Source organism: Phaseolus vulgaris, chromosome 1, assembly GCF_000499845.2.
Source record: "Phaseolus vulgaris cultivar G19833 chromosome 1, P. vulgaris v2.0, whole genome shotgun sequence".
Taxonomy (NCBI): Eukaryota; Viridiplantae; Streptophyta; class Magnoliopsida; order Fabales; family Fabaceae; genus Phaseolus; species Phaseolus vulgaris.
Genome location: NC_023759.2, coordinates 43,098,713 through 43,124,533, shown reverse-complemented (window position 1 = coordinate 43,124,533; position 25,821 = coordinate 43,098,713). Strand labels below are relative to the sequence as shown.

General features: G+C 27.3%; 1 protein-coding gene across 2 annotated transcripts; it reads right to left on the bottom strand.

Annotated features, from left to right (window-relative positions):
- Positions 1–1,383: 1,383 nt before the first annotated feature.
- Positions 1,384–8,819, bottom strand: LOC137814424 (probable LRR receptor-like serine/threonine-protein kinase At1g67720). 2 transcript variants are annotated; one of them, XM_068617161.1, is made up of 16 exons: positions 8,558–8,773; positions 7,623–7,827; positions 7,296–7,502; positions 6,437–6,942; positions 6,126–6,258; positions 5,870–5,941; positions 5,692–5,760; positions 5,546–5,617; positions 5,270–5,338; positions 4,415–4,569; positions 4,092–4,330; positions 2,928–3,054; positions 2,789–2,857; positions 2,467–2,653; positions 2,229–2,364; positions 1,384–2,017 (listed from the first exon to the last, which is right to left on the bottom strand). In XM_068617161.1, exons 1-16 carry the CDS (start codon positions 8,646–8,648, stop codon positions 1,682–1,684), a joined length of 2,673 nt encoding a protein of 890 aa, XP_068473262.1. In that variant the 5' UTR covers positions 8,649–8,773; the 3' UTR covers positions 1,384–1,681. The 2 variants fall into 2 exon arrangements, with proteins under 2 accessions (XP_068473262.1, XP_068473261.1); XM_068617160.1 differs by having other exon boundaries at positions 7,296–7,827; positions 8,558–8,819.
- Positions 8,820–25,821: the final 17,002 nt, after the last annotated feature.

Below are 25,821 nucleotides of genomic sequence, written 5' to 3'. Positions count from 1 at the left end.
ATTTAAATATTTATTTTAAATTATTACAAATTTTAATATTAATTTATTAAAATTATTTAGATTCATAAATTTGAATTAATAATACTAATTATTAAATATTAGTAATAGCTAACTTTTCTAAAATTTATAAATTTATTAACAATAAAAATATCTACTCACAATTTAATTAATATTAATTAATTCAGTTTAATAATTTATATAAATTTGATCAAATAAATATTTTAAAAATACTTGATCATTTTCTATAAATGTTTAAGTAACAGGAAATAAAACATTAAAATTCGAGTATCGAGAATCTCAGTTTCGACCAGTTTTCCAACAATTTAGAATGAATATGAACTACATATTTGAATCTGGTTATTTAATGTCAATAGGAAACTAATATAGTTAAATAAATAAATTCACAAATAATTTATTTGGGGAGTTTTTCTTAAATAGGTTTATTGGAGAAAGAAATGGTAAAAGGTGTACTTTAAAAAATAAGCTTTTAAAAAATAGATGAAGTTGCTTAATTGGACACGTGTTGAGACTGTGTAGTGTACTCGGAGACCCTCTGTGTCTTTTCCTGCTTGTGCAGACCCTTCTTTAATGCTATTGGAAGTAAAATACAACATCTTATATTTTTTTGTTATTTTTTAATTAAATAAATTTATTGTTTAATAAATAAAAATTAATTTATGTAAATAAAATAAGAATAAAATATTTTTATTCTAAAATAAGTAAATACTTATTTTTTAAAAAATAACAGTTATATATTTTTTAATATTATTTTTGTAAAACTATAAGTATATATATTTTAAATTAACTTTTTTTATCTTTTATTTCGTTACTCATAAAATTATATATATTTTAATATAATAAAAATATAAATATACATACACTTCTTTTTCTAATAGTTATGATTATTATTTACTCTCAAAACAAAACTCTTATTAATTATGATGTATAGCAGTGTAGGTTCTACTATCCGTAGCCCCGTCAGTTGGGCCAGAAGGAGTGGGGCCAGTTGGCTGCTGCGCTTTTTATTTTAAAATATTTACAGGTGTAAAAAAATTTAATTAAGAAAATGTATTTTTATTTTTGAAGTATAAGTATAATAATATTATAAGTTTAATCATTCATACTTATAAATCAAATTTCATTTATTAATTAATAATTATAATAAAATAACTTTAACGTAACTGTGTTTTTAAAAATTACACACATATAAACTATCTACCTAATCCACCAACTATTCCTATTAGACATGGTAGGTCAAAAATAATGACAAGGTTATGCCATAAAAAGTAAACATATATAATTGGTGGAAGTTCTCACCAAAAAATAATTTGTAACAAAAAGTAATGTTATATCTCTTAAGCATGACTGAATCTTCACTACTACTTAGTTAGAATACTGCTATAGAGCAAATTTTCCATAATCCTTTTTCCAGGTGCTATGCAAACAGACAAATCCAGAAGGGAAGGGTAATTCAATGTATACATGCCATCGGTGCTTACAAAGGTAGAACACATTAGCTGCAGTATACATAGATTGTTCATTTGGTTGGTAGGGTGCACCACATTAAACCAACCCACATTTGAACAATCCCTCTCCACACACACAGAAGGAAAGAAAGAAAAAAAATCATAGGGGAGAGAATTAAAAAAAAGGAAAACTTCTTTTTGGTTACAAAAGAGATCTATCTTGCTGTTGGCTGTGCAACTGATTCATCAATTGACAGGTAACTCTCAGTTCCAACTAGATCAATTGAACCCATGTTCAAGGAAGAGTGAAAAGAATTTTTTGACAAATCATCTGAATTACCTTCTCTTAATGCTTCTGCCTGTCTTTCAATAGATATGGCATCTTGGACCTCCTTTAGAACTTCTGAAATAGATGGCCGCATATGTCCATGGGGCTGAACACACATCAATGCTTTCTCTGCTATTTTCCACATTGATTGTAGGTCATATTCATTGTGCAACAACGGATCGATTATACCTTGTATATCTCCACTCTCAATGTGTAATTTTGCCTGTGAAAATTTGATGAGGCAACCAAATTTAGTTGATAGTTCATTTCCTCATAAATTTACAAACATTTTTTGCTTGTTAATATTATGATTTACTTTTTTCAGTGTTGCAAATTAAATACTACACAGATCATTTGAGTGAAAAAAAATAAAATACAAAGGATCGGATTTTACACTCCAAAAATTCTATTTATGCATAGAATTAAAAACCTACCCATTGGACTATGTTTCGGCAATTTACACCAAAGCTTTCATTTGATATTGCTTCTTGACCAGACATTAGTTCAAGGAGAATTACACCAAAACTATAAACATCACTCTTGTCTGTCAGCTGTTGGGAAATATAGTACCTGTCAAAGAAAAGGTTAGTCATCCAACCAAAATCAAGAAACAATAAACTTAATTAGTTTGCTCGAACACACAAATTCACTGAAAATAGACAAAGGCCTTACTCAGGATCCAGATATCCTACTGTTCCCCGAACTATGCTTGAAACATGGGAGACTCCATCAACAGCAAGTTTTGAAAGACCGAAATCAGAAACCTTGGCTCTCATGTGCTTGTCGAGAAGAATATTGCTGCTTTTTAAGTCTCTATGGATAACAACAGGAACGCAACCCGTATGAAGATATTCAATCCCTTAACAACCATGAGAATAATACATTTAGTATCATGTGATTGATCATAAGAGAAGGGACATTTCAATCACAAAAATTAGAGGAAAAGTAGTTTTATATTCTAAAAGCATTAGCTTAGCATTTCACAAGGGTAAACCTTTGGCAGCATCTTCAGCAATCTCAAGACGCTTAATCCAATTGATACTCCTTCCATTCGCTAATGGGCCTACAAGAAAATATTAGACACAAGTGAACATATGGATTTCTGCTCCTTGATATAAGTCATGCAAGCTTACCATAAAGATGTTCCTTGAGAGTGCCATTATGCATGAACTCATAGACAAGCATACTATTCTCTTCATCTCGACAATAACCAAGCAGCTGTACCAAATTTCTATGATGTATTCTTGAAAGAAGAGTTACCTGGTTCAAAGGAAAACATTATACCAATTACAATAGAATTTGTAAGAAAGTTGCAACTAATATGTGTATTTAATGCTTTATTTAGAACAAAAAAAGAAAGGCTGACAAGAAGATTGAAAATTTACTATACTTTTATTCAGATGTCAAATAAAAAATCACAAGAGAAAATTATGAGAAAACTGAAGACTACAAATTCACCTGTTAAATAATTATTTAAAAATATCACAACCTCATTTTTTTTTTATTTTCTCTCCACTCTTTCTTTGGAGAGGTAAGATTATATGGAATGGAAGTAATGTAAAGTGCTCTCCCCATTTTGTTTGATTCCATTATCGTATGTCATCAGACTTTCAACCTTAATTTTATTCCTCCTTTGTCAATTCTTTTCCTCTCATCAACCCCAACAAACTTAAAGAGACCATTCTAAAATCATTGATGAATTTACGCAGAAAACTAGAAGTTTAACAGAATATATTCTGGGCACCAAATAAATTCATGATACTACTTTGTTCCAGTCCATAAGCCAAAGCTCTGTAAGGCAGATCTAGTTTAGAATAGCATTTTAGAAATGTTTGGTAATATTAATGAATGCCTCTTCAACAGCTTGTATCAATAATTGGCCTGCCAACAGTCGGCCTCAGATGATAACTACCAAAGAGATGCTGCAAGTTTCTGCAAGGGCAACTTTCTTCTTCAATGTAATTTTACATAAGTTTTTTTTTTCATTTATTTATTTTTAAATAAACTGTTTTAAGAAGATTACTGTATGAGAAGCAGCCAGTATATCCATTAATTTAATTCTTTTAAATTAGATAAAAAAACCTTTCCTCTAATTAGAACGCAGCCAATTTATACTTATCAAGGGATTGCAGCAAGAACTTTCTGTTGGTCCATGCATTATTTCAATTGTTGATAAATCTGTTTTACATCCATGATACAAAGCAAAAGCCAAAAGATCATACCATGACACAGAAGCAAAACAATAAGGGGCAGAGTAATGCTAGAATACCTATAGAGGTTAATTAAAAGTAGGTTACCTCATTGGAGAACTCTCGCTTGCCTTGATAGGAATTACTGGTTAAAACTTTAACTGCTATCTCTTTTCCATCTTTTAGCTTCCCATAGTAGACAACTCCAAAGCCACCAGCACCAATTTTTTTCTCGAAGTTATTTGTAGCATTTTCAATTTCAGAAAAAATGAAGCAGTGAGCAGCTTCTGCAGGATCATCGTTCTTCCAAGAAGCCAGCCTTTGAGCAGGGAGAGAATCAACTCGGTCTATGAAGAGTGTAAATATATAAATCATGATCTATCATTTCAAATATCTAACGGACAGAATAAATGGCCTTGTGTAGATTCTACCTTTCTGATAATATTTTTTCTTGCCCTTACGCATAAACATGCAAGATATAACAGTAGCCAAAAGTAGAACAGAAGCCCCAACTGATGAACCAATAATAACGTACATGTGCCCCTTTATTTTACTTTCTCTGTGAAGATTGAGGTTTCCAGAGTAGCTGTTGAGGATGACAGGAAAAACGTAGAGGTATCAAATATAAAGAGAGAATTATAATATTTGCAATAGAAGAATAAAGGATTTGCTACGCTATAAAAAATATATTATTAACTAGAGATGCATTCCAAAGGGATACAAAATCAAAGCATATCAAGTTAAACTTGAAATAGAATGTAGCATTCAACATTTACTAAGATCAGCTGACAGATACTAAACTGTTTATCTAAGCAATCAAAGCAACATGATATCCAGCTGAAAGTCAGAAACCAACAGATTAAATGAAAAATATCTAAAGAAAAAGGACCAATGTAAATATGAAAGAGAAAACAAGTTGGTGAAGAAAGTGTATTTGGGTATTAGTACATTTACATATCAGAAGTAATCATTGGTATAAAGCAATATATTAATAAAAATAAAAGGCACTAAAATCAAATCTTTCTCCTGAATAGTCTCATAATTGATCAAACCTAGATTGTTACTTTTTTCTAGTTATAAAGCAGCCAAGTTCATTTCATATTATAACAGATATTAACACATTCCATAAACCGGATACAGGTGAACATATAAAAGAAAATAGTTAACAGGTAGGAAAATTCATCAATTATCCAATAAGATGAAAACTGCCATTATTTCCCTCCATTTTCTTATATGGTAATGCTGAACGGTCTTATCTAAAGTTAGAAAGTTAAAATTGAACTCACTTCAAAACCAAATCCTTACTAAGAAGATCTGATGGTATCGTTCCAGATAACATGTTATTTTGCACAAACCTGCAAATGTCATAAGCATTACCTGAATTTCATCAAAAATTAAAAAATGAAACATAAAAACAAAGCATCATAACTTAAGTATTATTTTTAAACGTGACTTAGTCTCTAGGGTCATCAACAAAATGATACTCATTTTTATTGGAGATATATATTTCATTTAAGACCATAATTAGATCTATCAGAATATCTTAAGTCCAGATAGCTTACAGTTCCTTCAGGCTTGGAAGATTCACTAAAGATGTTGGGAGCACACCTGTCAATTGATTGTTTTCTAGATGACTGCAAAAGAAAAAGGCTACAGTTAACTAACTACTACATAACATGACAAAAGGAAGGAAGATAGCAATTATTACATGATCTTTAAGTCCATGCACCCAGTAAAATCAGGTAATGGACCAGTCAACATATTTCCATCAAGCCATCTGCATCCGAGAATTAAATCATATCAATACCACGATACAAGTTTAAAGGACCAAACATGAGACATTGACAACCCAGTCCAGAAATATTAGAAATTAAGATGAAACTTACAGTTCAATCAAACCAACCAATTTGGTGATATCCAAAGGAATATTCCCAGTCAAGTTTCTATTGGATAACAGGCTGTCACCATCACGATAAAAAAGTTACTATTACAAGATCAATTATACTTCTCTTTTAAGTGTTAAAAGATATATAGTGGAATTCTTTATGTGAAGCAAACTGCATTTTTCCTTTCCCTTTTATTTTTTTGCAATAGAGATAATCCACAGGCCAAATTAAAACCATAAAAAAGATTAACCTTTACATTGAGACTATTCTTGGTTGTGGATCAGAGTTACATCGAACCCATGACCACGGAACAGGTAGACATGGATCACCACCTTCTTTGGCCCAGTCTGCTGCAGAGTAGTGCGAAAGTACACTGGAAATAGTTGCACCTGCAAATCATTCAATCCACACAGTACATATATTACAATTTTCTTATGCTCTAAACAAGACCTAACCAATAGCACTTGCATTACAACAGACATGCTTATTAAAGAATCCCTTAAGACAGTTGTAAGTTAGTAAAAAAACACATCATCCAGTAACGTAGCCTCTTATTAAGGGACTCACCATCTAGAGAACCATCATTTTTCTCCAAATACATGTTTATCTCCATGGCGTTTAGGAGAGGTCCCCTAGAGGAATCGTATGTCTTGCCAAATCTAAAAGAGAGCACAAAAGGTAGGGATATATTGGTAAATCCTGGTTCATAAAGACGATATTTCCCTTGAGCGTTTTCTTCAATATTCACAACTGCCTTGCTAAGATCAGGCTGGCCTGGAAGTACTAGCCTGAATTTTCTGGACTCATTGGGACCCAGATCTTCGATCTCTGCAAAATAGGTGAATGCCCAACCAGTACCAGGAAAACCATCCAAGTTTAATCGGTAAGTTAGAGATCCATTAGTACCCACTACAGCTGTCTGCATCACTTTCACTGGTGGCATTTCATCTCTGTTAACATCAATTGGTGCTTCTGTAGAAATTTTTTCGGTTCCGGCAGCAACATCAACAAGATAATTAGCTTTCTTCACTGAATCCGACTCCCAAATTCTATCAAAAGGGTCATCAGGATACCTGAAATGGCATTATAAACTTAATAAACCACAGGAAACTGTTCTAAAAAACGCAAAATAAGATAGTCACTGCACATCTAATCAAGTACATAGTTGGAGAAAGAATTTATAAAAAAGTTCTTTGTCATGAAGAGTTGAAGGCAATTACAGTCAATTCATATCTAAGATTTAAATCCGTGGGTTTAAATTTTTTTCAAGTACTTGGAATAACATGGTTCATTAATTGATCATCTAATACACACTGAGTCCATCAAAATTAATCCAAATCGACACACACTTAACAAAAAAATCATTAGAAATATTAACTTGTACCATAACATATTATGAAGTAGCATGTAGAATGACTTAAGGTACCTAATTGGAGCATCACTTTCTGCACCAAAATTTATCCTTGCAGAGACACTGAGGTAAAAGTGTTCCTCAAATTCTGTATAATAAACTGAACCATTGAATTGGCGAAGTTCAAGCGTAGAGATGAATGGTTGTCCGGTTGTTGCATTTGATAAGCAAACACTCACTGTAGGACTTGAAGCCAAAAATATAAGCTCTCTCGTTTCTATACTGTTGGCATCCGATATAACAATGGTAGACCAGTCAGTAGCCCCAACAGAAATGTCAAATTTTGGATACACATTGTTATTGTCAAAGTTCCCATACAAGAAAGAGGCCCTGAGTAGATACCTCGTCCTACTCACAACATCAAGTGTGTAACAGTATTTCCTCGAATCAGCAGGAAAGTGTCGAAGTGTCGTGTATTGCTTCCGTGTCTCATTTGCAACCGATATAGTACTTGTTTGTCCATAAGTAAGCTTATCATCAGGAGTCCACTGAAGACCAATATCATCGGTGAATTTTGTTGTACCTCCACAGTCCAAACTTACAAAACCTGCTTAAGATGACAATTTTTGTTATTCATTACAACCTAGATGATTCAGATTAATTCCAAACTCTCAGCACACTAATTGAATAACAAAACAAAACAGATAAAATACACTTCACTGAAAATCCAAGACATTAATTGCCAGTAAAAATAAAAATCAGAGCAATTAAAAGTTCAAACATAAAAAATTTCTGAACAACAAAACATTAGAAGAAGCTTAAAAAAAACAACAGGATATAAACATTCATTAAACTATCATGAAACTTAGTCTGAACCGATCTCATATCCAACTGAACCAGTATGAATCAACATCACTTATACTTAGATCTTAGTCTTTGTATGCAATCCAGTTTATTGTTTACGCATGCTTCACAAAAGCTTCAATAATCACAATTATCTCTCTAAAACAAGAGGTAAAAAGGTATTTTGCTCCGCAGGATTTGGAGAATAAACCGAAAATACATTATTTATTTCAGAAAAATAATGATAAGAGAAACCGCTAAGGAGTTCTTAGACCTGACATTCTGATAAAAAATAAAAAAAGCATAGGGCACAGCACAGAGACTAAAACAAAAGGCAGAAATATTAACAAAAGGAATAGTGGTGGCAGGTAACACAAAACTAAGAGAACTAGTAAAACAAAACATGATTTGCATCGTATATAAAGGTAGTGGAGTAGAAAAGGCTTGGGGTTGAGTAAAGAAAACCAGAGAGTAAAATGAAGAAAGAAATATACCTTGCATAATCTGAGCAGAAGAAGAAGGTGAGAGGTGTAGGAATGAGAGTAGAAAAGTGAGAAAGGAGAGAAAGGGTAAAGTACTCTCCATTTTCTACGATGTGAGGCTTTGCTGAGATGAAACCATGAAAAATGGCTGAACTGAAGAAAGTGAGAGTCTCAAAGTTTCGACTCTACTCAGAATCATGATAGAAGTTGGTATCTTTTTCCTGTTGCTCGCACTCTTCTACACTAAATACTGTACCAAAAAGACCTGCGTGATATTTAAAAAATCATTTATTTTCCATTATATAATTTTTAGGGTAGCTATTATAAATTTATGCCATAATACATAACTGATTGAGTGATTATACTATCCCCATATTTTAATGAAATTTTAAGAAAAAAAAACTATAAATAAAATAAGTGTCAAAATTGAATTTTTAAAACGCCGAAATTCTTTTGATGTGGTAAAAAATGTTTTTATTTATTAGAATTTAATTACTTAATGCATCTTGAATATGCCATATCTCTTAATCATATTATTCATATCAAAGCATATTCCTCCTACATATTTGGAAACAAAGAATACATTCATTAAGAGATGCTTAGAAGTTGTTTTAGATTCGTTCAAGCAATTTTTCATAAGAGAGGTATCATAGAACACTCTTTAAAATATATATTAATTTTTCATTGCCTCTCCTAAGAATATATAAGTTGTTTCTCCAAGCAACTCAACCTTAGAAATAAAAAATATATTTTCTTCATTAAAAAAAAATATTATGTAACATAACTAAATCTAAATTAATATATATATATATATATATATATATTGTGAGTAAAATAGAGTTTATTGGAATTAATTTTTAAAAAAAATTAAGGGTAAATTTCTTAGTAATGATACAATAGTATAAGAACCACAAATTAAACGAAAGATGAAACAACTTGTTGATTCTATTAGTTAAGAATAGTTTAAGATATAATATGATACGATATGTTAAAGAATAAGATAAAATTACAACTAAATAAGAATATATAAAACATTAATTATATATAATATTTAATTTGTATTATGAGAAATATATGAAAGTGAAAATAATAATAATAATAATAAAATGATGATAATAGTAACAATAACATTAGTGTTGGTGATAATAATGATAATGAGTATGAGTGTTAAGGTGATGGTTATTGTAAAATATAGAATGGTAGTCATGACAACAATTATAAAACGATAAATAACATAAAAATAATAATAATATTCATTACTTTTATTATTATAGTGGTATAATGGTGGTAATAGAGACATATGAAAATAAAAATAATAATAAAATAATGATAATAATAAGGGTGACATTAATGTAAAAATAACAATATTAAAATAATAATAATAATAATAAGGATGATATTAATGTAAATATAATAATAAAATAATGATAATAATAAGGGTGATATTAATGTTGATGATAATAGGAATAATAATAATGAGTAATAGTGTTAATGTGATGATTGTTGTAACATACACTATGTACACTGGTAGTTACGAAAACAATTGTGAAACGATAAATAGCATAAAGATAATAATAATAATAATAATAATAAAAAATTATTATATTATAATGATTTTTAGTGATATGAGATTATAAAGAATACCTATTAATTATCTTATCCTAATATTTTCTAACCCCAAAACAGTTAATTACAAAAATATAAGACATGTATCTCATACTCATGATATTATATCTTGGTCACCAAACATATTACAAACTCATCTCATGACAAAAAATAAAGACTTGTAAATCATTATTCTTAGAATTGAATCGATAACTAATTCCCTATTTAATTTGGTTGTAATAAAAAGTCAAATTATGTACAAAACTGATATTCAACCAATGAGACCGATGTAAAATTAGTTCAAAAACTAGTTAAATTAGTTCAACAAAAAGATGATAATAAATTAGAATTTCTTTTCTTAAAAAATGAAAAATAACCTAAAACATTATTATTTTTTATTCCATTTATAAAGTTGTCATTATTAACAAATATTATGTTTTCCCATTATTATTAACTATTATTTAATGAATGAAATCTTTTTTTTTATGCTCTGTTTACAAAATTCATTATATACTTATATATTATATCATTTGATTCGGTGACATAAATACTATAAAAAAATACAATTAAGTTAACAAAGTGATATATTTTAACAATAATAAACTTAAATTAATAATAAATTCAAAATATATTTAAAATTAATAATAATAATAATAATAAATTTATTAAATCATTAGTTTGTATATATAATATTAAAAATATTATTATCAATTGAAATTATTAAATTAATATTTTAATTTATTAAATTATATTCATATATTTTAATTAAAATACCTTTTTAAAAGGAAAATTAGATTATAATTTTGTATTCAAAAGGAGTTGGGTTTCATAGTTTTCTAGTGATATATATATATATATAAACAAAATTCTAGAATTTAAATATAAAAATCAAATTCCAAACTGAAAAAACTTAATGAGTTTTTTTTAATTCAAAATATTTATTTTAAAAAGTATTATTTTGAATGCTTTTAGTTTTTCCTATAGATGTTCAGATTTTTAACTTAAATTTTAGTTAAATTTGTTGGACATATTAAGGAATATATGATTGTATTGTATCATTAATTAAAGTGAAATACAAAGATCTTCTTAACTAAATGAAAAGAATTTTTTCATCAACTATGCACAAACTGACATAGCATAAGCACACCCTTCTCCGCTGTAGATAATAGTGGTCTTGCTAGATTGACCATGAAATGTTGGAAAACATTGATGAAAATAATGAATACTCATAAGATAAACTCGAATGAGAATATGACGAGTAAGTGTAGTACTATTCTATGGATAATTGACATTGGAGCACCTAATCTTGTGAAAGAAAATTTGAAGAGTATATTCTAGTTGCATGATATTAATATAGTAATATTTTTAATTTTATCCATACTTAATAAAATACAAAACAATCAGTAACTAATTAACATATGAATATATATAACTATATTAAGAAGTGTATCTCAACAAGATATCCTCTTCATAAGGATTTTAATAAATACATAACAGTTTAAAAAATAAATAAAACAAAGCATTCAAAATAAAGTCATCTCATGTTTCAGCTGCTCACTGAGAAGTTGTATTACCTACAACTTCATCTGCTCCTATGAAAAAACACAATCATCATAGATAAAGAAAACAAAACACAACAAACAATAGGGTAAGTTAGCTATAAAATAATTCTATAAAGTTTCAATTTCAATTTATCAAACATAATTCATCAAGTCTCATAAAATTTCTCAAACCATCAAGTGTTTATCATTAATCATCATTCACATTTATCTTGTCAAAATTCTACTAACCAACATACTTACACACTTGACTCTACTTTCGGAAGACTCGTGCGTTGATTTAGACTCAGATATCTGCATCTGTCATATTATCTCATTGTGAAATTCACACAATTATGCGCATAAATAATATCAATATCATCTCTCTTAGTATGACAATGTTAACTCATAATAGGTCAAATTAGTTATCTTTCAAACAACTTACTCATTCATATGAACCTTCTTCGACTCTCACCACTTGAATAACTTTATCTATATGATTCCATTATCTTAGGAGTGTCAGGATATCTCCTTCTAGACAAATCCCTAATCAACGCACATCCTAAACAATCTTAACACAGTATTTTCTTTCCTGAAAATATTATGTCTTGATTAAAATCATATTCCACATCTCACAATATCCAAAATCACACAATTAAATCATACCAAAACTTAGAATTTCATTTAACTCATAATTTTATAAAACTACACATTACATTGGCAGTTCCAGCTCATCATCATACAAACACTTTCATTGAGTCACTTAGTTATTATGTCAATCTATACATATATATGATTTCTAAACCAAAATCATTTAAAATCAAACAATCAATTATCATCAAACATTTCATTTTAATTAATTCAACAAACTATTCAAATATATCCATTAACTCGTTCAATTCCAAACTCATACATTCTACAACATCTATTATATCTACAATTTCACATTTCAATCTCAAACAAATTTCATTTCCATTCTCAATCAAAAACACTTCCAGTTCTCAAAAAAGACAATCTTGCAAGTAAAATTTGAGACTGGTGACCATGTCACCTCCACATCCAAATCTTTTAACCTAGGATTCAATTGAAAAAAATAAGACTAGCTTCCCTTCCCTTTACTTGAGCAAATGCTCACTTAAAGCTCAAATTCTACCAAAAGCTTGAGAGTAGTTTAACCTGCACCGTAGAGTTCTAATCAACAATCTAACTATATTACCAAGACTCTGAGCTAGCAGAGATTAGTCCTGAAGCTAAAAGAGTCACATGCAAAAAAACTAGATTGCAACAAACCTACAAGTTCAAAATTTGACTCAAAGAGAAGAGCAAAAATGAACTTACTCTATGAGAGATTTTGATGGGGTAGTCTTTTACTCTTTGCAGCCAGAAGTCTAATGGTGTACTTCGATCGTCAAAATGATGAGCGAAGATATCAGAATCTTAGAGAGAAGTGAGAGGAAAGGAAAAAAAAAACTTATAGAGAAATGGTTGTTCTCTTAAAATAAACCTGAATAACTAAATAATCTATTTATATATTATTTTCATTTTAATAATGAAATATTCAGGTGTCATTTAAAATATACCACTTCTAATCTAAGGTTATTTTTTAATCCTTATAGACACTATCCCAATTGAACACTTAAGAGTGTTTGAATATTTTTTTATGCTAAATAACCAAGGAAAAAAAAATAAGTTTCTAATAGAAGTAGAAAATGTGTTTTTGTTGGGTAACCATATGATAGGAAACTATCATAACATTCTTTTTAATGGTGATGGTCTCACACAAGAAATTCTTGTACAATGAAGTAATTGTTAACTCTTTTAACAAAAATATAAAATATTGAATTATTGAACAATGTCTAAGATGATGAACCAATAAACATGTTTAAAAACAATCTTGAATAAAAAATAGGAGTCATTGTCTAAGATAGATGAAGACACAATTATATATGCACTTAGTTCTAATGTATTATATATGCAGACTTGCACATGAAAAAAATACTAAAGTAAAATAATTTTAAATTAAAAAATAATTAATTATTATATTAACTAAATTAAAAAAACTTAAAAAATGATATCTAAACTATTTTTTATTATTAATAAATACTTTTTAAATATTAATATTATGAAAGAGTGGACTTTAAGTCTAAGTCAAGTGGACTTTAAATCTAACTCAACCCCATAAAATCGGCTCACAGGGTTGAGGTTTGCACCCACTTATACACAATGAAAGGCTCTAATTTTTAGTCGATGTGACTCTTTTAATTTTTAAAATAGTATATAATTTAGTTAATATAGTAATTATTATATTTTATTTTTAAAATTTATTTTTATTTAATATATTTTTAGGAATAAAATAGACTTTTATATGTAATGAGACTGATGTAGTTATGACAGAGGGACACGGAGCAAAGCAACCCTCCACTCAGTTTCATATATATTTAACCGATTTAGATTTTTATCTAAAAAATTGTTGAACATATCGAAAAATATATGATTGTAATAGTAACTACCTTTTTGAAATTAGATTTAGCCAAAATTTATTTGATACTAATTTATGTTGATTTAAAAATCTGTTAGGAATTATTTTAAGAATAAACATCATACACAACTAACACAACATATAAATACAATATACAATTTTGCTCATTAAAGAAAAATATAAAACTAAACCCAAGAACTTATAATTTATAAAAACGTGTTTTATATTATTATTGATTAGTTATTTTTTGCTTCACACACTATAGGCTTTCAAAATCTGAAAACAACTATTAAATAATCAATTATTACCTCAACATGTTTCAACTATAGTCTTTTTATATATAATATAATAATATAAACATTAATGTAGAGTTTATAAATGAAAGAGTTTTTCTCACAAACTCTGCTCCCAAACAAACTCATAGAAGTGAAAAAGAAAAGCACTAAGATGAAGGAGAAAGTGTGAGTGTGAAGGTTGACTTATGAAACATCCAGCGATGAATATCACTCACTGTTATGTCAATGTCATAATGAGAGGATGGAAGAACAGCAACAAAACATCCCATGCTGTCAACACTAAACCTAATATGCTTTTATTAGTCAATTTCTACTCAAATTGTCCTCATAAAATGTTATATATATATATGCATGTGAGAGATTTTTATTTCTATTTATAAGCAAATTAATTATTTTAGGAATATTTTATATATATATGTAAACAATATTTTTACTTTCCTCTATTATGCATGAAAAAGTGAATATATTATTTATATAGCACCTTAGAGTAATAATGTATAACAAAAATCGTTACATTCAGTAAAAAGAAAATACAACTATTTCCATAGAGGTCAACATCACTGCGTCAAACATGCTTATAAACTTAACTCTTAAGTAATGACGATTAATTTAAGACGTAACTAAAAGTATGTGACTTTTTCATTGCACTATTGTACTTTTCATTGTTAGATTGAGTCAATGAACACGATTCTTGCATTAAAATTAAAACAAAGGACAAACTAAGATTATATAATTATTTTTCAACAAAATACTTTCATAATTATTATTCTGTAGATTTGTATCTTTATATATTTCCCAATCTCTATGATTTCAAAAAATAATTCTGGTTATAGTGGTACAATATTTAGTTACTATAAAAATAAGATAGAATTAAAATATATAAATAAGGAATAATAATTGTGAGTTTATGAGCAATTTTCCAATTTATGAGATTAAAATGTACTCAAACTTAAATTTATTTTTTAACAAAATTCATGGTGATTGTGTGGAAGTTGAAAGACTAATACAAAGCTACGGAAAAGAAAGGAAGAATTATTTATTCTCTTAGAACTCATTACACGAATATAAAAGTAATTGGTTTCTATACAACTACATAGCTATCTTTTAACAGAACATAATTACTTATATATAATTAACTATTTCTTCTCTTACTAAATTATCTACCCTTATCTTATAATATACTTAAATACTTAATTCTCTATTTTTATCTTCTACTAAAGTAGTATATAACTATTATATAAGGTGTGCTTCTACTACTAGATAGTCTAATTTCATCTTATATTAAGATAATTTATTGTTATTAGACCGTCTATTCTTATATTCTATATTTTACTATAGTACAACTACAAATACAATCTTATATACTAAGAGTTTTCCTTAAGTTAAGGAATGTATATTGGACATTTTTAACTTTAATTGTAAATTATGAAATGAGAAAGGAGATAATTTTTTCATGAATAGATCTACAAGTTGATTGACTACATAAATAAGGAAAAATTTAATCAAGTTTGAAAGCAATATTTTGTGCACAATGTCACAGTCAAATTATATGTTCCTGGATGAAGAATCTCGGACGAGGTTCTTTTAAGGTTACTTTGACCTCAAAATGTTTTGGATGATTAAGCTCTCAATGATGTTTTGGATTGAACTTATGTCTGATGATGTTCTCTTGCAAAATGTTTTATACACACATTAAAATTTTAGTCCTTGGTTCTCTAAAGTTTGGAATTCATTTACTCCTTACGGAAACTTATTTAGAATCATCTTCTTTGGATGTTAATATACAAAAAAAAAATCAAGATCTTAATTGTCTTGTATTTGTTCCTTATCTTCTTAACATCAAGAAATTGTTCAACATCTTTTCATTAATTATAGTGTTGTTATACATTTATGGGATTGTTCGGTTCATTCCTCCGTGAAGAGATTGTTGCTAAAGCAAACTCATCAAATTTTGATATTATTAAGTTGTAAGCATCATTCTAAAACCACTTGGTTGGTTATCAATTTTTTTTATTATTGTTACTCCCTTCATTTTCTATTACTATATATTATTGATGTTTGCACTTTGAATAGATTTTTCCAATTGATTTCATGGAAAATATTTATCTGTTTTTTTTAGCCTTCTTCCACTATGTGATCTATAATGCTACATTGAAAACTATTTTTTCCCAATAACTTCTACCTATGTGATTTTCCTTTCCACAATAGCTATAAGAACTCAAATGAGGCAATGTACTAGTTGCATTAATCACATTACTAAGCATATATGAGTTTAGAATTTGTCTTTCAAACGTAGAAAAAAACACCTTATAGTAAGGTAAGGGAACCATCAAGAGATTCTAAATCTAACATTGAAATATATTGTTCATTTATTTCTCTTGTAAATTGCACAACTCAATCTTGAATTTTTCTTTGCATAACATCACTAACTGCATTATAAGTATACTTAGTTAGACAAGTACATAGAATGTGTGATTTATAACTCTCTAAAGTGTTATGTAATTGTAGAATCACCTTGCTTGATATAACTATTGTAAATTATAAATTCTTAGTAAATTTTTTGTAAGTATTGTGAGCTGAAATTGTTTCAAATGTATATTGTATTAAGTGATGTTTTGTCTAGAGGGAGGTTGACACAAAATGAACTAACCATGAAACTACCTCTTTCAAGCTAAAAAGACGTGATTCAATGCAAACTTACAGGTATTTTCATAAAAAAAACACTCTACCTTATATTATTCTTTGCACTAAACTCAATGAGTGTTGTTCTACTTCATGAATTGTAATTTATGGGATCAAGAATGAAAGAAATCAACGGTATAATAAGATTTTCACTAGATAGTATGAACTATGAATATTTTGAATAATCTTAATTTTCATTTATGATGATAAAAGATAAAAAGATAAAAAATTGATCTGAAAAGAAACCAAGATCACACTATGTGTAAGAGAGCTTTGAAAAGCTATACAACAATATTTTACAGGAAAAAAACAAGGTACATAACTAAGTACTTATTCTACCAGATTTTTCAATAGTGGATCATCTTGTCATCTTCTGCTCATATAGTCTATATTTAGAGAACTACCTACTCTCATTTTCTATTAAGAAAATAATTAAATAAAAATTAATTTTAGAGACTAAAATAATTAGTTGCTATATTCATTAAATTAGAGACTAATTTATAAATTAAAAAAATTATTAGTATCTAAAGTAATTTTTATTATTAATAAAAAATTATAAAGTAGTTTCTAAATTGTATATAATCATTAACTACCAACTTTTTAGCAACTAACTATTTTATATTCTAAATTAGTCTCTATTAGTCTTTTAAAGACTAATTTATAATCTAAAATATTAGTAGTTAAAATTTTGGTAACTAATTTAGATACCAATTTATAAACCATTTTATAATTTTTTATTAATAATAGAAATAACTTTAGATGCTAATAGTTTTTTAGTCTCTAAAATAATATCTAATTTAGTTTATATAATGACTAATTATTTTTTATCTCTAAATTTGATTGTTATTTAATGATTTATTGTTACATTTAAATATTTATTATAAGATTTTCATTTCTACCTTACAATTTAACTTTGTAAGATTAATCAAGTATGAATGAAATTGAAATATTTACAATTTTATAAATAAAATGCATACCTAATATTGTGTGTCTTAGTTTACATGTTTAAAATGATAATAACAAAGAAAGAACGATGAGAAATGGGAAGTTTAGGTGAGGATGAGAAGATGGGAAGGAAGAAAGAAAGTGGTGACCTTTCTATCGTGTTTGGTCACTTTCTGAAAAGAGCTATGGATCCATTCTCTTCTTTTGTTCACAAAATTAAGAGCAATTTGATATAAGCATTGCCTTTAACTTTCAAAAAGATGAAGAATTATAATGGATTTTTGTTGCCTTCTCCTTTTCCACTTTTGCTTTTGGACTTTACATGGAATAAAAAACATTTGAGGGATGTATTTTTATTTCTAAAATACTACCTACCTTTTACCTTTGCCTTTTGGCTTAGGTTTTCAAGATGGTAGTTACAAGTTCCAAGGAAATTATTATATATATTAATTTGGTAAAATATTCTTTTTAATCTTGATAAATGCGATTAAACTTTGCTTTTACTATTACTTAACTTTTTTTATTCGTTTTTTATGTTTAATAAATAAATTTTACAATTACTTACTATTGATATTGTATCATTATTATTATGTGGAGCCAATGACTCTTAAAATTTACAAAAACAAAATAATTAAAAACTAAAAGGCTAAAAATTGTGAATATATTTATTATACCTATTAATAATAGTTGAATTTCCTTTAAGTTAACACAGACAAACTTTTATTATTTTCTTCCTTTTAAATGTTCAAGGAATTGATAGAAAGTTAGATAGAGATGCGTAACGTATTAATATTAATAACTTATTAAATATGTACTTTATAGTGATTTTCATTTTTCATTAATAATTAATCAAACCATTTCAAAGAAAAACATGTGGAGAGTCAAGCCAGTGGAAGAACATATACAAATACAATTTTTCTAAAAATACATAACAATAATTGAGACTAAAACATTAATGAAAAATATCTTATATTTCAGTAGAAAAACTTTTATCCTCACATCTTTATTTATTTTCTCTTGTTTATAAGGTAATAATAATTATTAAAATTGATTTAATCAATAGTAAAAATGCATATTAAGAACAATATATTACTAGTAATTCTGTACCAACCATCAAATTATAACAGTTTAGTTCCACCTAAGATCTAACCCACACAAAAAGTAAAAAGTTAAAGCATTTCAGGTGGTACTTGCTGTCATTGGATTTTTATGATAAAATTTAACCAATTTTATTTTGGTTAAAAAAATTTGGTACTTTTTTATATTTATAAAAAAAATTATGATATATTGATAACCTATATTCTTTATATAATCATATAACAATTTTAATACTATTATTTTAATATTTTTTATTATTTAATTACATATTTATTTTTTATTATATATATTTTAAAAAAATCATCACATAATAAATTGTATATAACTCAAAAGATGGTCAAACTATCATTTATAAAAAAAACTTGTTTATGTATTTTACCAGTTTACTCCTACGTTACCTTTCAGTTACACAAAGTAAGAGCTTAAAGCAATCATTTCAAAAGGTCCTCCATTAGTCAATTTTCTAGCTGTCATTGGATTCGTATCATAAAAAACTCATGCCCTTTAACCAATTTTTTGGTCAAACAAATTTGTTTCCCTTTTAAAATTTATAAAATACTTATCTCCTTATTTTGAAAAACATGTTTGAGGTGATTTTTTTAATTGGACATTTTTATTGTTGGAAGTGTAAATTTATTTATGATATTATATTGACAATTGACACTCTAACATGGTCTGGAGCATTACCTTGTTTGTGGTGATTAAATTTCAAATGTTTCCGGTTTATAATGTTTCCAGTTTCAAAATTGAAAAGAATTTGAAATGTTTGAAAAAATATTATTTATTTTTTATATTTTTAATTTTTTGTTTAGATAAATTAATTTAATTTTTAAAATTTTAAATCTTCAGCTTAGATACGATAATTTAATTTGTATTATATATATATATATATATTGATTTTAATTTCAAATATAAGTTAATTTTAGATCACTACAACAAAATCAATAAATATAAACCAATTTTAGAAATCAAAAGTAACTACAAAAACTATTGTTTCTAAATTAGTTTTCATTATTGATAAATAGTTTCTAAATTGATATTTAATTAACTACCAAGATTTTTGCTACCAAATTTAGAATCTAAATAATTGGTAGTTAAAACTTTGGTAACTAATTAGATACCAATTTAGAAATTATTTATCAATAATAGAAAATAATTTAGAAATCAATAATTTTTTAGTATCCGAAATTGTTTCTAATTTAGTTACTATAACAACTAATGATTTTTTGTCTCTAAAATTAGTTTCTACTTAGTGATTTTCTTGAGGTAGATATTTGGTTTGAGGAAAAAGATAAATGAGTATAAATAATTTTAAAATTTTATTCTTAAATTTTAAATAAATAAATATATATATATATATGTGTGTGCGCGCGCGTGCGCACATGATGTGATGATGTTTATGTTTATGATATTGTTTGTTGGCTTATGATCTTTGTTTTTTTTTTACCCTTGGATTTGGAATGGAATGTGGGTAGACTCGCTATGTATTTGGTCGGTAAAATGTGAGTTAGGTTGGTTTGACCCGCGTTAGAAATATGAGTTTATTTTATTGACCTGTCTCGTATAAGAACTGACCTGTATAAAAAATATTTTTTTAAAATTAATAAAAATAAATTTTCAAATATAAATTTTGAATAATTTTTTGTTTATTAAATTAATTCTTTTTCTTATTTAGATGAATTAGGTAAATGATTTCACATTATTATTCTCAAGTTACATGCATAATAAGATAGGGGTAAACTATTATTATGATGTTTGATTTTCAATGACATTTAAATTTAATCGTAATAATAAATTGACTAATAAAATATTTTATTAAATATATACATTTTTTAAGGTAATACATATAGACACATGATTATTATTATAATTTAAAAATAGAATAAAATAATATATATATATATATAATATAATACTATATTTAAATTTTATTATAAAAAAGACTAAGGTCTGACTACCATTAAAACCTAAATAGTATATGTCTTTTAGATAGACAAAAAAAATAGTATTAAATATTAAAAAACCATTATCGAATTTCATGAAATGTTATAAATTAGGGATTGAGAGGAGTTTCTTCCTGCACCTTCATGACTTTCTTCTTGCACCCCATACTTCAAAAAATACTAAAATCACCCTTTCACATTTTTCAATGAACCTTTTTTTTTAATTAAAAAATGTGGAATTAAGAGAGTTCCCAGGTTATAGAATTCGGAAGTTAAAATTTATGTTTTGGATTGTACAATATTCCATATTACATAATTTAGAATACAAAATTTTATTCCGGATTGTTTAATTAGGAAAGGATAATTTTAGAATTTTTGAAACTATGAAACTGTGGGAAGAAATTATGGGGTTGCAAAAAGAAATTAGAGTTTTAAGATATGCGAGTTATACGGGCTAGTCTACCCTATCCCGCACTTGGCCCACGCAGGACTATGGGTTATGCGAGACGAGCCTAAGCGGACTGACAGGTTGAAATAGGTAGTCTGACCCACTTTTTTTTTAGCAGGCCACAGGTCAGCCCGCATGATCCGTCCCACATTATCATCCCTACCTTTGATTCTAATAGATTGAACTCACTCTCTTCTTTAGCAATTAAAATTATCTTCCTTGTAAGAATGTCCACACTAAGAAAAGAAACAAATAGTTTAGGGGTGTTCACACTAGGGAGCTAGCTAGACTTCAAGTTTTTAGATTGTTAAAATTTCACTGGCTAGATAGCCATCAAGTTTTTGGTTTGTTGATTTTTGTAAAACTAATTCTGTTTGGGAAGGGACTGTTTAAATAGTTTAAGATTCTTGAGTTAAGTGGTGTATCACTTAATCTTGCTTTGTTGATTGCTTAAACTAGGAGTATCTTATGTATAAGGGTTGGAACACCCCTAAAGTGTTTCATTTTATTCTATTAATTCATTGTTGATAAAAAAAAAGTTACTCAACAATAAGTTTTAATTTTTTGTAAGTTTATTCTATAGAGATAAAACTATCATTACAAGAAAATCATTAAAAATAAATTTTAGAGATAAAAAATAATTAATCACTATATTTACTAAATTACATATTATTTTAGAGACTACAAAAATTTATTGGTATCTAAAGTAGTTTCTATTATTAATAAAATTTATCAACTAGTTCTTATATTGATATCTAATTAGCTACCTAGATTTTAACTAATTAATTAATAACTAATTAGATACCAATTTAATAATTAATTTATAAAATTTATTAATAATATAAATTATTTTAGATACCAATAATATTTTTTAGTATATAAAATAATATATAATTTAGTCAATACTGTGAGTAATTATTTGTTGTGTTTAAATTTTATTTCTCTTAGAATAGTTTTTTAGTATTCTATTGATAAATTATGATAGATATAAAACATTTGCAAGTGTAATAAGTTTATTATCTAATCATTTTAACATACGAAATGAAGAGTTTAAGAAGATGAATCATGTGAAAAGCACTATCTAACCAAAACTCTCCCCGCCAGTGATTTCAATATGGACTAAACAGTTGGTCCTAATTCAAAATGGGATTTTAGAGGACTAATCTTCATATTTATTGACTATTGGAAGCTGTGACCTTGAGTTTCTTATTTGTTCCCGATTGAGGTATTACCAGTTAATCTTAACTCAGTAAATTCTTCTATAAGGTAGAATTTGCAGCAAGATAATGGATCTTCTAAAGGGCATTCAACCACAGCCAGGGTATTGACAATCAAGCCATTTTTGCTACCAAGATCAATTTTGCAAACAATAACATTTTTACATACTTGTTAATACAAATGAAACCTGGTGACAAGACAAGATTCTGGAGCAGGAGAAAAGTAAAGGAAATGGTATTAATGAGGTTGCTTCACACATGAAAGACATTAGCATACATCTGTTATTTTATCTTTATAATTGGATGACGGAAAAGTTTCATTATTTAAGTACTTAAGTTGTTGGCTGAAAGTGAAAAACCGAGCCACCCTTTATAAAAACATCAATTTTGAGGAAATTTCAGCAATGAGGCATCTGATATGGAGAAACTGCTTGTTTTGAATGGGAACTTTGTATCAAATGGTTTAACGGGAAACAAAGACACTCTTATGAACACTGAGAAATTTCCAATGAATCTTTTTTGTAATCAAATTTTTCTCCCGAGTACTGATTAATAACATATTAAGTAATGATTTCTCTGTGTGCTTGTTGGTCGAGGGAGGTTCTGTTTTCCTGTTTGTTGTTAATTTGATTGAAATTATTTGCATAAGTCTTACTACTATATTTTGTTTGGTGTTCTATGGCATTCTGGTTATATTTTTACTTCTGTTCTCTTTTATATACTTTGCTTCTATGTTTCTGTAATGTTGTTATCTAATGGCTGGACTTGAAGATATATACATGTTATCTGTGTTCGTCTACTTAATGAATGACTCTTTTGATGATTCCTTCAATTGTATCTTTGCGTAGTGACGGGTAAAGCATGCCTCAATAGTTGATTTTTCAATAAATACTTAAGAAAAAATTAGTTACGATAATGACTAAATTAGAGATTATTTTAGAAACTTAAAAAAAAAAAAATTTTAGATTAGTTTCTAAATTGGTATCTAATTAGCCACCAAGGTTTTAACTATCAATTATTTAAATTATAAATTTGGTAGCAAAAATATTGGTTACTAATTAGATATCAATTTAAAAATCATTTACCAATAATATAAACTAATTTAGAAACCATTTTTTTTTATTTCTAAAATGGTCTCTAATTTAATCACTATAGCAACTAATTATTTTTTGTCGCTAAAATTGGTTTCTATTTCAGAATTTTCTTGTATTGATAATTTAGCAATTTTCTATGCAAAATTTAGAAAATTTTCTCTTCTATTATATATATATATATATATATATATTTCTTTTACATTTGTTTGAGTTTTTAATTAATACCGTGTAATAATTTGTTTATATGCATCAACGTGTACATGGAATATATAACTAGAGCACATCAATGTGATTTATATTCTTTAGAAAAAAAGTAATCATATATACTATATATATAGATTTGTTAGATGATATTAAATAGTTTTTTTTTACAAAGTGTCTATTGGTAGACCGTTTGATGATACATCGCTTAGAACATTTAAATATTTTTCACCATTCATTGAACATCATGCTTGTTTTGGAGAGAACTTACCCCACATATGAGCTCTTATACCAAGAGTAGAAATAGTTTGTTTCAGAAAAGAGATGAGTTGAATGAAGTCAATACTTAATTCTCACTAGATAAAGACAGTCAAGCAAAACATCTAACACAAAAGAGAAGATCATAACACAACATATTTATATACTGGTTCGCTCTAATTCTTGGATTAAGTCTAATTCTATCTCAAGCAAATAAGTTTGACTAATCAAATGAATGATTACAACAAGTACACAAACTTCTCAATGTTATTCCAAGAACACAAACCTCTCTAGTTTACCAATCTTAATCTCTCTCTAATCCTATAATGAAATTGTTGCCAAGTATTTCATGTTCTTATTCTACATAAGAGAAATTTTTAGCAATAAATAGGTTCCATTGCAACAATATGTGATCTAACATTTCTATAGTGATCATTTAATTTAATCGTTGATAAAAAAAACTTATCATTTAATCTTTGTAAAAACTACATAACATGATCTTCCTTTTTTCCTACGCGCATTCGATTTCACAAGACCAAGTAGGGTTTGATTTAAAATTCTCAAGCTCAAGTTATACGACTATCAATTTTGTAAAGAATTATATAATAGTGAGATCTCCCTATTTTAGATGACACTTTCATTTGCAAATATGAAATTATTAAGAGATATCCTTGGAAAAAAACTCTTAATTTCAAATAATTTCATATTTACTCCATTGTATCCACCATAAAATGTTTTGTCTTATGGAGGGAGAAAAAGAATAAACAAGCCAAGATACTACTATATTGTTGTAGCGTTTTAAGGCTTCATAAGAGATATCTTCTTTCATAATTCCATCAACAAATTCGACATTGTTCTTGACACTCATAGTAGTAAATATAGACCTGATACACGAGTGATAATTATTCAAATCAATAACAGGACAAATTAAATATGTGACAAAAATTTCACGTGGGTAAAAATTCAAGAAACTATGTAAAAAAAGAAAAGAACAAGAAGTGCTATGAAACGGAAAAGAAACACTAAAAGAACAAATAAGAGGTACACCTCAAAGAATAATTATGATACCAACTTATATTTACTTCTACAGCACTTAGCATTCATGGTGAAAGGAAGAATGTCAAAGAAGAAAAGAGAATAACAAGTGACCGTGGACAGAGAAAAACTAAGAAAATGATTTGATTAAATTATATCTTATGTTACAAAACATAATAAGCTTTGACTTATATGCAAAACAGAAAGAACATAAAAACAAACAGAGAAAAAAAATAGCATCAGATGAAACATCAAACGTGTCACACGAAGCATTAAACGCAACAACAAAACTGCTTAACAATTATCAGTTGAGAATAATTTAATTTAAGTTTATGGGCTTATGAATGTTGACCAAATAGTTTTCTCATCGAAACATATTTCTCTCCTGAATTAGACAAATTCTGTCAAACACACTTCACCTGAGTTTATTATGCTGA

Bases quoted from the DNA above. Each gene is read 5' to 3' on its own strand.
- LOC137814424 (XM_068617160.1), bottom strand. From the start codon at position 8,648: ATGGAGAGTACTTTACCCTTTCTCTCCTTTCTCACTTTTCTACTCTCA. The intron at 6,259-6,436 runs GTGAGTCCCTTA...AATGATTTGCAG, and splicing joins AAATGATGGTTCTCTAGATG to GTGCAACTATTTCCAGTGTA. The intron at 4,570-5,269 runs GTGAGTTCAATT...CATCCTCAACAG, and splicing joins AGTAAGGATTTGGTTTTGAA to CTACTCTGGAAACCTCAATC.